The sequence below is a fragment of the Hemiscyllium ocellatum genome, chromosome 6 (assembly GCF_020745735.1).
Source record: "Hemiscyllium ocellatum isolate sHemOce1 chromosome 6, sHemOce1.pat.X.cur, whole genome shotgun sequence".
In the NCBI taxonomy this organism is placed as follows: Eukaryota; Metazoa; Chordata; class Chondrichthyes; order Orectolobiformes; family Hemiscylliidae; genus Hemiscyllium; species Hemiscyllium ocellatum.
In genome coordinates this window covers 103,822,690-103,840,943 of record NC_083406.1, presented here as the reverse complement: position 1 = coordinate 103,840,943, position 18,254 = coordinate 103,822,690, and the positions used below count along the sequence as shown (strand labels likewise).

General features: G+C 42.3%; 1 protein-coding gene across 10 annotated transcripts in view; it reads right to left on the bottom strand.

Moving 5' to 3' along the window:
- The window catches only part of LOC132816525 (inositol polyphosphate-4-phosphatase type I A), a 213,749-nt gene that overhangs the window by 75,319 nt on the left and 120,176 nt on the right, over positions 1-18,254 (bottom strand). For all 10 annotated transcript variants that reach the window (XM_060826226.1, XM_060826233.1, XM_060826234.1 and 7 more), the window contains 2 exons: positions 11,620-11,736; positions 2,902-2,981 (listed from right to left, as the gene is read on the bottom strand). In XM_060826226.1, coding sequence (XP_060682209.1) covers positions 2,902-2,981; positions 11,620-11,736 — 197 coding nt within the window. The remainder of the gene's footprint in view (positions 1-2,901; positions 2,982-11,619; positions 11,737-18,254) is intronic.

The window sequence follows — 18,254 nt, the reverse complement described above, 5'->3', positions numbered from 1 at the left end:
AAGTTAAGGTGAGGGTGATAGGCCAGAGTAGGGGGTGGGGGCGGAGACGTCAGGAAGAAAATTGCAGGTTAGGAAGGCGGTGCTGAGTTCGAGGGATTTGACTGAGACAAGGTGGGGGAGGGGAAAAGAGGAAACTGGAGAAATCTGAGTTCATCCCTTGTGGTTGGAGGGTTCCTAGGCGGAAGATGAGGCGCTCTTCCTCCAGCTGTTGTGTTGCTATGTTCTGGCGATGGAGGAGTCCAAGGACCTGCATGTCCTTGGTGGAGTGGGAGGGGGAGTTGAAGTGTTGAGCCACGGGGTGGTTGGGTTGGTTGGTCCGGGTGTCCCAGAGATGTTCTCCGAAACATTCCGCAAGTAGGCGGCCTGTCTCCCCAATATACAGGAGGCCACATCGGGTGTAGCGGATGTGAATGATGTGTGTGGAGATGCAGGTGAATATGGAAGGATCCCTTGGGGCCTTGGAGGGAAGTAAGGGGGGGGAAGGTGTGGGCACAAGTTTTGCATTTCTTGCAGTTGCAGGGGAAGGTGCAGGGAGTGGAGGTTGGGTTGGTGGGGGGTGTGGACCTAACAAGAGAGTCACGGAGGGAGTGGTCTTTTCGGAACGCTAATAGGGAAGGGGAGGGAAATATATCCCTGGTGGTGGGGTCCGTTTGGAGGTGGCGGAAATGACGACGGATGATACGATGTATATGGACGTTGGTGAGTTGGTAGGTGAGGACCAGTGGGGTTCTGTCCTTGTGGCGATTGGAGGGACAGGGCTCAAGGGAGGAGGAGCAGGAAGTGGACGAGATGCAGTGGAGGGCATCGTTGATCACGTCCTGGGGGAAATTGCGATTTTGAAGGAGACCAACTGGGTTGTACGGTATTGGAACTGGTCCTCCTGGAGCAGATGCGGCTGAGACGAAGGAATTGGGAGTATGGGATAGCGTTTTTACAGGGGGCAGGGTGGGAGGAGGTGTAGTCGAGGTAGTTGTGGGAATGGGTTGGTTTATAGTAAATGACTGTGTTGATTCGGTCGCCCGAGATAGAAATGGAAAGGAAGGGGAGGGAGGAGTCTGAGACGGTCCAGGTAAATTTGAGGTCGGGGTGGAAAGTGTTAGTAAAGTGGATGAACTGTTCAAGCTCCTCGTGGGAGCACGAGGCAGCACCGATACAGTCATCGATGCTGCGGAGGAAAAGATGGGTGGGTGGGTGGGGGGGGGGGGGTGCGGGTGGTGCCAGCGTAGCTGCGGAAGATGGACTGTTCCACATATCCTACGAAGAGGCAGGCATAGCTGGGGCTCATGTGGCTGCCCATGGCTACTCCTTTGGTTTGGAGGAAGTGGGAGGGTTGGAAAGAGAAGTTGTTCAGGATAAGGACCAGTTCAGTCAGTCGAAGGAGGGAGTAGTGGAAGGGTACTGGTTGGTACGGGGGAAAGGAAGCAGCGGAGGGCTTTGAGTCCTTTGTGATGGGGGATAGAGGTGTACAGGGACTGGATGTCCATGGTGAATATAAGGCGTTGGGGACTGGGGAAGCGAAAATCATGTAGGAGGTGGAGGGCGTGGGTGGTGTCCTGACGTAGGTGGGGAGTTCTTGAACTAAGGCGGACAGGACCGTGTCGAGGTATTAGAGATGAGTTCTGTGGGCAGGGGCAGGCTGAGACAATGGGTCGGCCGGGGCAGTCAGGTTTGTGGATTTTGGACAGGAGGTAGAAACTGGCGGTGCGGGGTTGTGGAACAATGAGGTTGGAGGCGGTGGATGGGGAATCCCCTGAGGTGATGAGGTTATGGATGGTCTGAGAGATGATGGTTTGGTGATGGGAGGTGGGGTCATGGTCAAGGGGGCAGTAGGAGGAAATGTCCGTGAGCTGGCATTTAGCCTCAGCGGTGTAAAGGTCAGTGCACCAAACTATTACCACACCTCCCTTGTCTGCAGGTTTGATAGTGAGGTTGGGGTTGGAACAGAGGGAGTGGAGGGCTGCACATTCCGAGGGTGAGAGGTTGGAGTGGGTGAGAAGGGTGGAGAGGTTGAGGCGGTTAATGTCGTAACGGCAGTTGACTACGAAGGCGGTTAATTTCGCGGCGACAGTTGGCTATGAATACAGTTGGCATTTGCTGCCCATCACGAACTGCCCTTGACTACTGTGGATTGAGGCGCTATTTCAGAGTTCAGAGCCAATCACATTGCTGTGGGTCAGACCAGTTCAGGACAGCACATTTTCCCTCACTAAACAATATGAGTGAGCCAGTTAGGATTTTGCAATAAGTGATGAATGAATGATATCAGTGAAACTAGCTTTCTACTCCAGATCTATTAATGAACCCAATTTAAATTCCACAAGTACCATAATGGAATCTGAACTAGCATGCTCAGATCATTAACATGGGCCTCTGGATTTTTTTTTAAATGATATAACTACTACATCATCTCATGGCAACAGAAACAAAGTTAATATTTCAAGTTGACATATTCCATCTGAACTGGCAAAATGTAAAAGACTCAACAGATTTAAAGCAAATACGAAGGCAAGGGAACAAAAAAGCAGTGATAAGTAGTGATTACATGACAGAAGAAATGATGGTGCAACACATGAGATGGTGGCAATGGGACAAGAAACATTCAAGGATGTAGAGGACTTTACTTGTCCTATTACCATCTTGATTTGCCTTTGACCATCATATTTCTGGCATCCATACACTTTCTTGCCTTCCACCCTACTACAGACCACCCCAGTTCGATTTGTGAGGCAAGGTGGGGAAAGAACTATCACATCTGATTTTTTCCAGTTCTTACACAAAGCTTTCAACCCGAAATATCAACTTTGATGATCACTCCAGATGTTACCAGATCTGTGGAGCTTTTCCAGCATTTTGTTTTTACTTCAGATTTCCAGTATTTGCACAGTATTTTGTATTACTGACCGTAGTGTTAGGTGCAATCGGTGATTTTTTTCTTTCAACAAATCCTTTACGGTGTACATAGCAGAACCCAACAGATACATCTAGAAAAAAAAGATTGAGATACAATAGTCTCAGATCTTGTGTTTAAAATTACTACAATCCTCAAACCACATTACCACTGGAGTTGTGGACGTGGCTCTGCAACTTTTAAACTGTCAACGCCTTTTGTTGGAAGGCAGGGGCAGAGGGCATGAGAGACAAAATTCTGGTGGACCAAATATTGGTTTTCTTTCGGTTCTGCTGTCAGAAGCTAAGTCACAGATCACTGTTTTCACTGAAAGAAACCTGGAAACGTGAACAGTCCTTGATGGGTTTAAAAAAAAGCCTCCTTCTGTGATGCATGGCTATGATTAATAAAATTCCACTGTCCTTGACTTCCTATCATTGGAATTAAAGACTGGGTTTCAAGAGTGAGCTCCCCGCAGGCAATCATAATGCTGTCCCTCACGTGCACACACAGGGATGCACCCCACCCCTGAAAAGTCTAGAACAAAAATGCAATTATAATGACACTCTTGGTCCTATGGTAATAACCTGCAATATTTTACTGGACCAGGTTGGATAATACATCATGCTTGCTCTGGCCAGTATATACGCAGACTGCCTGGTACAGAGGAAAGCCCGTGGAAATACCCTCAGGCTTTGTGAAGCAGAAGTTGCATTTTCCCACAGAACAATCCTGGGGTGCTGAGTGTCTGACTCTAGCTCGAAAAGATCAAGTCCCTCACTACTGAGCCACCTCCTTTGTAGTAAAGATCATGTAAACTACCCTATGTTAGGGGTGGACTCTGGGGTGGTCTACTTGAGGTGGTAGCTGGCGATTCCAAAGCTAAAGAAAAATTGGCCTCACAGCAGGCAGGTGACAACTGGATCACTTAATGGCTTGTTGGTGCCTTCCATGCACATTTTGTTCTGGAGTTGGTGAGGAGAGGAGGGGAATGGGATTAGTGGTCAGTTCTGCTATGGGTGCTTGATACCGCACAATTAAATGTTGTTGTTCTGTCAATCACCCCTCCTGCCCCAGTCATACTCTACTCCTTTGGCAAAAGATACCAAAGCTTTCAAACACATATCAAAGATTTAAGAACAGCTTTTTCCCCCCACTGTTATCAAACTTATGAACAGACCCCTCATATGACAGGTGATCTTTCTCTACATCTGCTCTGTAGCTGTTACATCATATTCTGAACTCTATTCTTTTATCTTGATGTACTTTTGTAAAGGTATGATTTGCCTGGTTAGCACACAAAACAATACTTTTCACTGTATCTCAGCAGAGGTGAAAATACGAAATGAAATCAACTCGCTTCCCTTCTAGCATTCAGCTCTTCTGTAAGGTGCAAAAGCAGTATTATAATACACGAGTAGAAAAGACTCACTTCAAAGTAAGGAGCAAACAACCTCGGGAACAACATATGTGTAGATACCCACAGCCCGAGATACTCCAGATTAGTATTGCAAATGCAGGTAGTAGTATTGGAGTAAAGCACAGATAAAATAAAATTCTAAGTCATTGCAAGGTCAGCAGCGAAAAACCATGGATAAAAATCATATGCATGTAAACCCAATCCCAGAGAGATTCAAAACCGTACCTCAGTTTTAAAATAAAAATCCTGCCAGCGATCACCTGACTAAAGATCAAAACCACCGCAGGTTACAGATGTAGATCAGTGGCAATAAATAAAATGCAAATAAGTTTTTCAAATAGGGAATAAGATAAATGAGCTAAATTTAAGAATGGGCAGAATGGAGATTAATTTGGATTTTGAGGGAGCGGGGTAGGGAGAGAGCTTGATTCCAACAATAATTCAATCAACTGAATAGAAGAGTGATACTTTCAAAATTAGAACTAGCACATTTGACATCAGGTCATTTACTAGGGAAATGACTTTCTGTTCTGGCTATCATGCTGGTCTTCAAAAGGCAACAGTCTGTAATTTACTCAAAGGTCATCTCATTATAGATACAAAATTTCAACTGTGATTGAAAACCAGTGCACAGAGGGCGAAACTAGGCATGTCATCAGCCTCCAGGGAATATAAAGCACAATTCGCGATGAAGAGCTTATGTCCGAAACATCGATTCTCCTGCTCCTTGGATGCTGCCTGACCTGCTGTGCTTTTCCAATACAACACTCTAGACCCATCATACTGCTCAATGTGGATAAGAATTCAGTGAAAATCAATTCACTTCTTTGGTGAAAGTAATGGTCTGTAATTTGTTATAACTGATAAACAACGACAATGATTAGAATCGCTCTTGTCCATTTAACGAACGGCATTTTGCAATCCAAATTGGTGAAACTGTGAGCAGAGGGAAACCAAGCATCAGGGTCCTCAAATGGACAATATACCTGTGCACTTTTTTTAAAAAGCAATCCCATCAATAAATTGCAAAATTAACAGATGAAATTTAAAATTAACAATTCTAATTTGTGTCATATCAGGTACTGAAAGAAAAAATAAAGACAGACTAATAAATTTAGTTTAAAACTTCCAGCACTTTAGTTTCAATGTCAGAGCTTCATTGGTATGATTAATCATGACATGGTAAATGTGAATCTGACAGCTTATTCAGCTTTAATTAAATATACGTTGACTTCAAATAGTTCAAACATATTCCTTGCGTAACTTCATAACGGCCCAAATCATCTGTGGTGAGGTTAGCTAGTCAGCACATGCTCATTCGTTGCATTTCGTGGCTAAGCAAGGAAATGCAAACTTTAAGGAGTTGCTCTGGAATGGTTAATCTTAAAGTAGCATTTGGATTTCTGTAGTGACATGCGCACCAACCCTTACCCAAAGGTTATGTTGGATTGGTGTATAATATACAGCAAGCATTATTAGCTCCACAGCAGGCATATTTCAATATGCCTAACCACCTTGTGGTGCAGAATTAGACATCTTGGGTTCGTTTGTACTGTCAGATTTCATTCATATCATAGGTCACTAAGTTCTCCAGAGAAAACAAAAGCCAGTGGGATTCTCTCTTCACTACGTTAATTATTTGCAACTGCTTTTTTTCCAGGGGATTACAAAGGCCATAGACTCTCTCAATTGAACATGGTGTATACAAGGGAAATTAAGAAAAACATCCTAAAAAAAAGCACATTCACAAAATGCAAAGTTCCTAATCCATAGAATTCTAAGAAGCTATTGCAATTCTAAATAGTTATTTGTTCAGACTTTATTTGGCATAATTTTAGAGCTAGTGGGCAAATTTCCAAAGGATTTAAAATATTTTTGCAAGTTTAGCTTTAGTTACTCACTTGTTATTCTTCGTATTGTTTGTAGCGCCCCTTAGTGGATAAAAGGGTGAATTCGTGGAAACATTTCTCAATAGAAAATGATACATCAACTAACAGCTTTTAGAACCAGATAGGTGAATAATGTTCTATAAAATTTCCTTCCTAACTTCCAAACTAAGAATTGCTCTTCTTTCCACAGTTACCTTCTTCAACTTTAACACAAGCCTAACAGACTTGCAGAACTGCCAACATGCTAGCTGTAAGCATTTGGCACCCAGTAGCAAAAGAAACTGTACGCCATCATTCAGCAACACTAAGCTTAGTTCAGTCAACTGCAGCTCATGCACCTTGAGCAGGAGCAAAATCTGAGAATATTTAGCTGACCATGTTCTTTATGTTGGAGGCGTCACTCCAGTAAGATCTAACCACTGTTGAAATCATGGCTCACTGTATTAAATGTTACCTTTGCAGATCAGGAGGATCTGGTGACAGTTATAGGTGTTGTGAGTTCCTCCCAGGAACGCTAAATCTATTCAGAGCCATGGAGACATTACAGCACAGAAGCCATTTGGCCTCTGTTGTATAGATAGTTCTTCCATAAATGTGATGGTTGCGTCCTTGTGTAGCCCCGCATTAGTGAAAAATCGCGCTTTGGAAACAGTGCATAAAGTGTTGGCGATATAACCACATTACAGCCAACATTACTCCTAAAGCATGAACTTTTAAAACATATGTCCCAATTCATCAATCGCGATAGTGAATGGGCATTAAAGAAACCGGAGTTATAGCAGAAAGATTTGTACATGCTAACTCAGTATAAAGCAATCTAGCTAGTTTCAATCATTGGCTCTATTTCCACAGACTTGCAAGTTTATTTTTCATGTGCCCATGCAACTTCCTTTTAAAATAATTCATAACCTCCATTTTTATCAATGAGTTCTAATTCATTACCATTTACTGAATAGAAACATTATTCCTCAATCTTCCCACATCTCTTATTTTTGGTAATGGTAACAATATGGAGCATTGATTTTCAGATTCCATTATTTGATATTACTACAAGGAACATCCATGGAATGAAATGGTTTTGAAAGGAACAAAACACTAACTTCAAATGATCACAGCAATCGTGTGACCACACAATTTAGCCAAGCTCATGAAACAAACCGAGAAAGTGAGGACAGCAGATGCTGGTGATCAGTGTCAAGAGTTTGGTGCTGGAAAAGCATAGCCAGTAAGGCAACATCCGAGCAGCAGGAGCATAAGCGCTTTATCAGAAATGAGGCTTGTGGGCCAAGGAAGCTGAGAGATAAATAGAAGTGGGTGGGGGAAGAAGGTAGCTGAGAATATGATAGGTAGATAGAGGTGGGGGTAATGGTGATAGGTCAAAGGGGGAGGGTGGACTGGGTAGGTGGGAAGGAAGACAGACAAGTAGTACAGGTCAAGAGGGCAGTGCAGAATTGAAAGGCTGGATCTAGGATAAAGGTGGCGGGGAGGGAAATGAGGAAACTGGTGAAATCCACGTTGATTCCCATGTGATTGGAGAGACCCAAGACAGAAGATGAGGCGTTCTTCCTCCAGGCATTGGGTGGTAAGGGTTAGGCAATGCAGGCAGCCCAGGACCTGCATGTCCTTGGGGAAGTGGGAGGGGGAGTTAAAGCGTTTGGTCACAAAGCAGTGGGGTTGTTTCGTACATGTGTCCTGGAGATGTTCTCTGAAGCGTTCCGCAAGTAGGTGTCCTGACTCCCCAATATAGAGGGGACCACATTGGGAGCAAAGGATACAGTAAATGACGTGTGTGGAAGTACAGGTAAATCTCTGATGGATGTAGAAAACTCTTGGGAGCCTTGGGCAGAGGGGAGGGAAGAGAGTGGGCACCGTTTTTGCCATTCTTGCAGTGGCAGGGGAAGGTGTTGGCAAGGGAGGGGAGGGTGGGTTGGTGGGGAGTGCAGACCTGACAAGAGAGTCACAGAGGAAATGGTCCTTATGGAACGCAGATCAGGATTGGGAGGGAGATATATTCTTGGTGGTGGGGTCTGTTTGTAGGTGGCAGAAATGGCAGTGGTTGACGCGATGTATCCAGAGGTTGAAGAGATGAAAGGCGAAGCCCGGGGGAGGGGGGGTTGGAGAGCAGAGGTGTGGGAAGTGGATGAGATGCACTGGAGGGAAAGTTGCGTCTTTGAAGGAGGCGGCCATCTGGTATGTTCTGTGGTGGAATTGGTCCTTCTGGGAGCAGATGCAGTAGAATTGGGAACAAGGTTAGCGTTTTCACAGGAGACAGGGTGGGAGATGGTGTCATCCACGGGTCCAGGTAGCTGTGGGAATTAGTGGATTTGTAATGGACGTGAGTTGAGTCAATCACCGATAATGGAGATGAAGGTGTCCAGGAAGGGGAGGGAGGTGTCAGAGATGGTCTAGGTGAACTTAAGGTCAGGGTGGAACGTGTTAGTGAAGTTGATTAACTGTTCAAAGTTCAAACAAACATGCATCCACATCGAAAACGACTATCGCCAACAAGATAGGGGTAAAAACAATGACTGCAGATGCTGGAAACCAGATTCTGGATTAGTGATGCTGGAAGACCACAGCAGTTCAGGCAGCATCCAAAATGCAGTGAAATCAACGTTGCCTGAAACTTCAATTTCGCTGCACTTTGGATGCTGCCTGAACTGCTGTGCTTTTCCAGCACCACTAACCCAGTATCTCCAACAAGAAAGAATCTAAGCATTACTCGCTGATATTCAATGACATCACCATCACTGAATCCCTCACCATGAACATTCTGGGGATTATCATTGATCAGAAACTCAATTGGACTAGCTATATAAATACCATGGCTACAAATACTGGTCAGTGGCTCGGAATCTTTTGACTAACTCCCCTCCTGAATTCTTGGCGCTTGTCCACCATCTACACGGTGTGTAAGTCAGGAGTGTGTAGATTTACTTCTCACTTGCCTCAATGAGTGCAACTCCAACATAAGAAGCATGACACCATGCAGGACAAAGGCACCTGCTTGATTGGCATCATAACGGCAAACATGATTGAAAGGCGGAGTGGAGTTGATGGGCCGAATGACCTTACTTCCACTCCTGTGTCTTAAGGCCTTATTCACTTCCTCCACCATTGATACTGCTGCTACTATCTAGAAGATGCAAAGCAGAAACTCAACAAGGTCCCTTCAACTGCAGCTTTCAAACCCATGACCACTACATTCAGAGGACAAGGGCAGCTGATGCGGGAGAATGTCACCATCTGCAATTTCCCCTCCAAGCCATTAACATTTAGGTTTGGAAATATGCCACTACTCCTTCATTGTTGCTGGGTCAAAATCCTGTAACTCCCTCTCTAACAGCATTGAGTGTTTACCAACAGCACACGGAACTGTAGCAGTTCAAGACGACAACTAGGGACTAGCAATAAATGCTGGCCTGACTAGCTATGCTCCCATCCCATGAATGAATAATTTCAAAAAATAACAAATCCAATCAAAACCGAAATTAGCATTTTATCAAAAGGCACTGAAACCAGTCTATGCAATCAGATGTGAAAGCCTTAATTATCTTTTTTTATTTACTTTGAAAATTTTCTCATAATGGATAGTGTAACTTTGGAGACAGTGAAATCAAAGTAAAAAATGCATGAACCATCTTCTAATTCAACAAGAACAGGGGAAATGGACTTTAGCTGTGAATTCGAGCCAGCTGGAAAAAGTGTTCTCTGCCTGTCATGTAAAAAGACCTGTGCTCATTATCAAAAATTAAATATTAGAAAATTAAGAACAAAAGATAACAGAAATTAACCACTACTGCTGATGATTCAAATAACCTATTAAACAACTGTGGTCTTGGGTAAAACCCTTACTCAAGAACACTAAAGTAAACTTATTTCATGTTCCTGTGGCACTGGACTGGACCCCTTTTTAACTTTGGACCTGTATGCTTGATGTTATGTCTACTATTTTTCCTAATTTCTTTTACTCAAAATAATCTTGTATCTGGCTCCTTACTGTTACAACAGACATTAGTTAACTACATTTTAAATGAAAAAGGAGTACAGCATCACATTAAAACCTTAAAATCATTGTTATATCCAATCAGGGAGGTGAAAAAGAGGGAAGCTGATACATCCTTTTTCACGTGGTTCATCAGAAATGTGATCTCACTGAAACACTTGGGATTTTTAAGGGGCTTGACAGGGTCAGTGCTAAGATGATGTTTCCCCTCATGGGAAAATCTACTATCGGGGGCATGGCCTCAGAGTATAGGGGTGTCAATTTAAGATGGAGTTAAGAAGGAATTTCAGAGAGTTGAGGGTCTTTGGAACTTTTTGTCACAAGGGCTGTGGGGGCAGAGTCGTTGTGCATATTTAAGGCGGAGGTAGATAGTTTCTCGATTAGTGAGGGAATCAAGGATTAAGGGAAAATACAGAAAAATGGGTGTCATGTCAACGAATGGCAGAACAGGGTTGAGGGGCCCATCAGCCTACTCCTGCTTATGTTTCTCATGATCTTCTAATACACTGAACATTAAATTTGTATTTTCCTATTCCTTGCATCATTAACTAACAAACAACTTTTTTTCTTCTTATTTAAACCGGTTATACCTTGGATCTCTTCTAATCTCACCACCTGCTTTATGAATAAACATCCATTACCCTTTGTGATTTCCAAAGACCTACAGCCTTTTAAGTGAATAGAGTTCTCCTCATCTCAATTCTAAATAGTTGCGTTCTTATCCTGAGACTGAGCTCCTAGTGCTCGTTTGTCCAATAGTGAAAATATCCTTGTAACTATCCTATCAGTGTATGTTTTTTTTTAAATTAAGCAGATACATTCATAAATAGATATTGAGCAAACTTGCATTTCCTAAGCACAGAAAAGCCCACAAAAATTATTTTGCTGGATCTACCAACTCCAAGGCCAATTAACTTGCGCACATAAGAAATTGAACTTGTAACCTTCTTGGCGCATTTGTTTCTATACTACGTCTGGGTCTCTGAATGGAGAGAGCACAGTAAATTTTTAATCCCATCCTTGGGAGAGACAAGGTCAGCATTGTTGTTCACTCAATTTCACACTCTTGTGGGCAATTAAAATTGGACAACAAATGTTAGCTTTGCCAGCAAAGTTCACACTCTAGGAACAAATACAATAGCTATTGTAATGCTGAACAATCAAATATTGATTAATGCTGCAATTATTCTTTTCATAATGTATTGTTGCTACTCAACATTGCTAGTGTCCGAGGGAATACTTCATCAGATCCAGCAAAAATTACAATATATAATTTATAAGTCATGATAACATTGTGTGCGTACAATATACTAAAGCTGAACTGCAAAAATATCTACCATTTCACTCGCTGTGAATTTGGAAAATTCAATATTAAAAGTAGGTCCACATGCACAGAGGCAAATATTATATCACTTACAGTTCCCTGAGATCTGTCCTTAACATCATACACTGAAAGCTTAATTTGCGTCATTTGATTGATGAGAGAATCCTGGAAAAATGCAACACTACTTAGAAATATGGGATTGTTGGTACCCTGCAACGAGAAAGGAAATCAATTAATACATTCTTCTGGTCTTAACAGGTCGTCATAAATCACAAGTGCTCCATTCAAGTGCCTTTATAAATGATTTTTGACCTTTCAGTGTAGGGTTGCACAGTTCTACCAGTCTAAATGACAGTTTTTAAATAAATATTTTTAATTAAATATTGTTTTTCACACAAATATTATTATTTTTATTTTTAGTTTATTTTTCACCAATTAAAGTTATCTTAACAGTTTATTCACAATCAAAGACTTCACATTAAATACTGTTTTTAACAAAGAAAAACATCCACAGGCAATTCAGAGACAGAGAATGTCACAAAAATGGGTGTCAGCCAAACGAAACATTAGGAGGAGTAACCAATCATGATGGAGATAGCAGATTCCAAGGAATGCATTAAACAAAAGGCAGTGCAAAAGAAGAGGGGGCCCTACCAAGAGTAGAGTCAGAGTAAGAGATGTAAAGCATAGTAATAGACATTTCAGTTCAACTCGCCAATGCCAACCAGATATCCCAATCCAGTCAAGTCCCATTTGCCAGCACTTGGCCCATATCCGTCTAAACCCTTCCTATTCATATACCCATCCAGATGCCTTTTAAATGTTGCAATTGTACCAGCCTCTATCACTTCCTCTGGCAGCTCATTCCATACATGCACCATCCTCTGAGTGAAAACGTTGCCCCTTAAATCTTTTCTATATTGGCCCTCCCCACCATAAACCTATGCCCTCTATTTGTAGACTTCCCTACCCCAGGGGGAAGATTTTGTCTATTTATCCTATCCATACACCTCATGATCTTATAAACGTCCATAAGGTCACCCCTCAGCCTCCGACACTCCAGGAAAAAACAGCCCCAGGTCTATTCAGCCTCTCCCTGTAGCTCAAATCCTCCATTCCTGGCAACATCCTTGTAAATCTTTTCTGTATCTTTTCAAGTTTCACAACATTCTTCCAATAGGAAGGAGATGCATTAATAGTCATTTTCCAAGATTCTGCAGACTCTGGAACAATTCCTACAGATTGTAGTCTAACCAATGTAACCCCTCTATTTAAAAAAAGAGGCGCAGAGAGAAAACTTGGAATTATAGACAAGTTAATCTGACGTCAGTAGTGAGGAAATGCTGGAGTTGATTATAAAAGCATAAAAGTTGAGCACCTGGACAGTGACAGAATCGCAAAAAAGGGAAATCATACTTGACAAGTCTATTAGAAATCTTTGTGAATGTGACTCACAGCGTTGATGGCGCACAGTGGATGTGGTTTATTTGGACTTTCTGAAAGTTTCACATAAAAGATTAGCGTGTAAAATTAAAACGACAAAGAATGAAGAGTAGGACACTGAGGCAGACAGAAAACTTGCTGGCAAACAGGAAATAAAAAGTGCAGCAAGTGTAGGAACGAGCAGCACAATGACACAGTGGTTAGCACTGCTGCCTCAGAGCACCAGGAACCTTGGTTGAATTCAGTCTTCTCAACCCTTTCAAAATTCATATCATTCCAATAGGAGGGAGACCAGAACTGCACACAGAATTCCAAAAGTGGCCTAACCAATGTCCTATACAGCCACATGACCTCTCAACTATACTCAATACACTGACCAATACAGGGAAAGCATAACGAATGCTGCCTTCACTATCCTCTATCTAGAAGAGACTCCAGTTTCAGGGAACTATGAACCTGCACTCCAAGGTCTCTTGGCAACACCTGCCAGTACCTTACCATTAAGTGTATAAAAGTCCTGCCCTGGTCTGCTTTTCCAAAATGCCCTTCCACACCTCGCATTTTTTCAAATTAATTGCATCTGCCACTCTCTGCTCCCTGGCCCATCTGACCAGGATCCCATTGTACTTTGAAGAAACCTTCTTTGCTGTCCACTACACCTCCAATTTTGGTGTCATCTGCAAACTTTAACTATACCTTCTATGTTCACATTCAAATCATTTATATAAAATGACAAAAAGCAGTGGACCCAGCATCAATCCTTGTGGCACACCACTGGTCACAGGCCTCCAGTCTGAAAAGCAACCCTCCACCACCACCCTCTCTTCTACTTTTGAGCCAGTTCTGCATGCATATGGCTAGTTCTCCCTGTATTCCATGAGATCTAACCTTGCTAACCAGTCTGCCATGAGAAACCTTGTCAAAACACCTTACTGAAGTCCATATAAATCATGTCCACCCACTCTGCCCCCATCAATCCTCTTTGATACTTCTTCAAAACAAATTCAATCAAGTTAGTGAAACGTGATTTTCCACGCACAAAGCCATGTTGACTATCCCTAATCAGTCTTGGCCTTTCAAAATATATGTAAATCCTGTCCCTCAGAATTCTGTCCAAAAACTTGCCCACCACCGATGTCAGGCTCAATCAATAGGTCCCTGGTTTTTCCTTACCACCTTCCTGAAATAGTGGCACCAAATTAGCCAACCCCTTGTCCTCTGAGACCACACCTGTGGCTACCGATGATACAAATATCTCAGCAAGGGACGCAGCAATCACTTCCCCAAGCTTCCCAGAGTTCTAAGGTACACTGATCAGATCTTCAGGATTTATCCACCTTTATTCGTTTTAAAACACCTAGCACCACCACCTCTGTAATACAGACATTTTTCAAGATGTCACCATCTATTTCCCTACAAACTATATCTTCCATGTCCTTCTCCACAGTAAACACAGGTGCAAAATACATGGTTAGTATCTGCCCGGTCTCCTGCAGCTCCTCACATAGGCTGTCTTGCTGATCTTTGAGGGACCCTATTCTCTCCCTAGTTACACTTTTTTCTTAAATATATTTAATACATTTATAAAATCCATTTGGACTGTCCTTAACTTGATTTGCCAATGCTATTTCAAGTTCCCTCTTTGCCCTCCTGATTTTCCCCACAGGTATACTCCTACTGCCTTTAAACTCTTCCAAGGATTCACTTGATCTTTGCTGTCTTTACTTGACACATGCTTCTTTCCTTTACTTGACCAAACTCTCCTGATGAAGGGCTTTTGCCTGAAACATCGATTTTCCTCTCCTTGGATGCTGCCTGACCTGCTGTGCTTTTCCAGCATCACTCTAATCTAAACTCTGGTTTCCAGCATCTGCAGTCCTCACTTTTGCCTACTCAACTCTCCAGTCATCCAGCATTCCCTGGACCTATCAGCCTTGCCTTTCACCCTAACAGGAACATATTTGTATCTGGACTCATTTTCCAGCCATCCCTTTACCTGTGAACATCCACCACAATAGACTTTTGAAAGTTCTTGCCCAATACAATCAAATTTGGCCTTCCTCAAAATTACAACCTCAACGTTTAGATCTCCAGTCTGTCATTTTCCGACCCTACTTTAAAACTAAAAAAAAGATTTATGGTCAATAGCCCTAAGTGCTCCCCTATTGACACTTCAGTCATCTGCACTGCCTTATTTCACAAAGGTAGGTCAAGTTTTGCATCTTCCCTAGTAGCTTTGTCCACATACCGGATCAGACAATTTTCTTGTACACAAACAAATTCCTCTCCATTTGAACTTTTTACCCTATGGCAGTTCCTGTCTATGTTAGAAAAGTTAAAATTCCCTACCAGAACCACCATATTATTCTAACAGATAACTGACATGTCTTTATAAATGTGTTTCTCAATTTCCTGCTGACTATTGATGGGAGGGGGATTCTATAGTACAATCCCAATAAGGTGATCATCCCTGCCTTATTTCTCAGTTCCACCCAAATAACTTGTCTGAACGTATTCTCAGGAATATCCTCCCTAAGGACAGCCGTAATCTTATCCCTTACCAAAACTTCCACTCCCCCTCCTCTCTAACCTTCCTATAACACTTGAATCCTGGAATATGAAGCTGCCAGTCTGTCCATCCCTGAGTCAAGTCTCTGTAATTAATATGATATCACAGTCCCATGTTCCTAACCATTGAAGACGACAGTTCTATTAGCCAAGGGGATTCAAGGGTATGGAGCAAAATCAGGACGAGGGTATCGAGTTGGACGATCAGCCATGACCATATTTAATGGTGTAGCTGGCTCAATGGCCTACTCCTGTTCCTTTTTAAAAATATTTGGACTCAGGGAATGAATACTGCAACATAAAATTGAAGGGTAAGTAGAACATTGGTAAGAGTGTGTACAGGCTGAAACTTACGTAGTAAAAAAGATGGAATAAATCAGCTATGGGGTGACGAAATGAAAACTGGAAGATGCCAGCTGAACTGAGATGTGGTGGATAAGGTCTGGTGTAACAGCAGGAGAGGAGTGAGTGGGTTTCAGGCATCACCCTTCATCCAAGATATGAGCAGAGGCAAGTTTAAGATGTTAAAGCAGATGATCGTCGAGATAAAATGGGTTTGTGTAACACTACTCTTTTAAGTCCATATTGCAATTGATTAGAGGATAAGCTTGTTGCATAATCCTGTGTTGTGACAGCAAGATCATGCGATGATTTTAAACTTAAACAGCCAGTGTAATAAACAAAGTAGAATGCATCATGCCCCATTACAGGGCAAAGTTATACTGAATGCACCAGGTGACAACCTACGCGATTTCGTTGTCCAAAAAAAAAAGAGTCTTCAGCTCGCTGCCCTATTAAAAGACAGATGCATGTTTTAACATTAGACAACATTAAAAGCAGTTCACTGTGCTGCTGACAGATGCAGCAGTCAGACTGAAGGAACATGTCACTGTGCAAAGTAGAAGAAAACAAATGTTTTTGGGTTAATCAACAAGTGTGATGTAAATGAAGACAGAAGCGATTAAGCTTGTGAAACAGAAATGAAGGTCAAAGAGTCACCAAAGCCTGGCTGCTCAAAGTCCATTGAATTATGAGCTGAAGACTGAATGTAAAGAGCTCCATTAAAAGGACACTAAAAAGATTCATTCTGTCAGGGCAGACAGAAGACAGTTGAGCTACTAAACGAAAAGGTTATCTACCTGCTGAGAACACTGAACAAGCGTGGGATTTTTGGTTGCAATAGGTTGTGGCGAATATCTTTTCTATAGTTTAATCTATTAGTTGCCAACTAAATAATGTTTAGATTGCTGTCTCATCCTTAGCAGAAATTCACAGCTGAGAGTAGACATATCCTTCAATCAAGATCTATCCAATGGTAGTAAAACTTAACGTGAAACCTGATGGATTTAGGTCTTAAGTTTGCTCGCTGAGCTGGAAGGTTTGTTTTCAGACGTTTCATCACCATGCTGGATAACATCAACAAGCGTCCAGTGAAGCGCTGGTGCTCTGTTCCGCTTTTTAGATGCGTGGTCTGTTAAGGTGGGCGATATCATACGCTCACAGATACTTACACACACACACACACACACACACACACACCATCTCTCACAGACTTATACCACTTTACACACACATTCTGATACACAACCACCATGCCTCCCCCCCCACACACACCCACCCACCCACCCACATACACAAACTTGTGGGGTGAATTTATACTTGCAGAATTACATTTTACTTTGTTCAAAAACTGTATGAATCTTTCATAAATTCTGTAAATCTGTTTTTTAGATAAGAATCAGTCTGACCATTGTGGCACAGACAGCCTCACAGGGAAACTCACACCTTCAATGCATTATCTGGGCTGACATGATACCAATTGTTAAAGTTCACTTGAGAATGTAACTTTTTAAAAAACTTTTGCGATTTATATATGCAAGAACTGAAACCAACATGGTCATTCTAAAAGATGAGAGACTTAAACAATCCAGGTCTTCTTCAATATATAATTTCAGTTCCATCGCACTGTAATCTTTTGCTATAAAATTCTATGTCTTACAATCTTATACTCCACAACCACCTGAAGGAGCAGCGCTCCAAAAGCTAGTGCTTCCAAATAAACCTGTTGGACTATAACCTGATGTTGTGATTTTTTAAAAAAAAAACTTTGTACACCCCAGTCCAACACCGGTGTCTCCAAATCATGAATATCATTTCCAGTTCTTTTTCTCAGAGAATGGTAAATGGTGTCCAAATCGATGTGTTTATCGATGTATTGAATGCCAGGCCTCTAGGAATTCCCGTGTGTGTCTCGGTTTAGCCTGTCCTAGGATGGATGTGTTGTCCCAGTCGAAGTAAGGTTCTTCGTCTATATGTAAGGATACGAGTGATATTGGGTCATGTCTTTTGGTGGATAATTGGTGTTTGTGTATCCTGGTGGATAGCTTTCTGCCTGATGCAGCGTTTGTTACAGTCCTTGCAGGGTATTTTGTAAATGACATTCGTTTTGCTGGTTGTTGGCACAGACTCCTTTAGGTTCATCAGGGGCTGTTTCAGTGTGTCGGTAGGTTTGTGGGCTACTATGATGCCAAGGAGTCAGAGAAGTCTGGTAGTCATCTCAGAGATGTCTTTGATGTATGGTAGTGTGGCTAGAGTTTCTGGGCATGTTATATCTATTTGTTCGGGTTTGTTGTTCAAGAATCAGCAAACTGTGTTTATCGGGTACCCATTGTTCTTGAATAGGTTGTATAAGTATTTTTCTTCTGCCACTCAGTTCC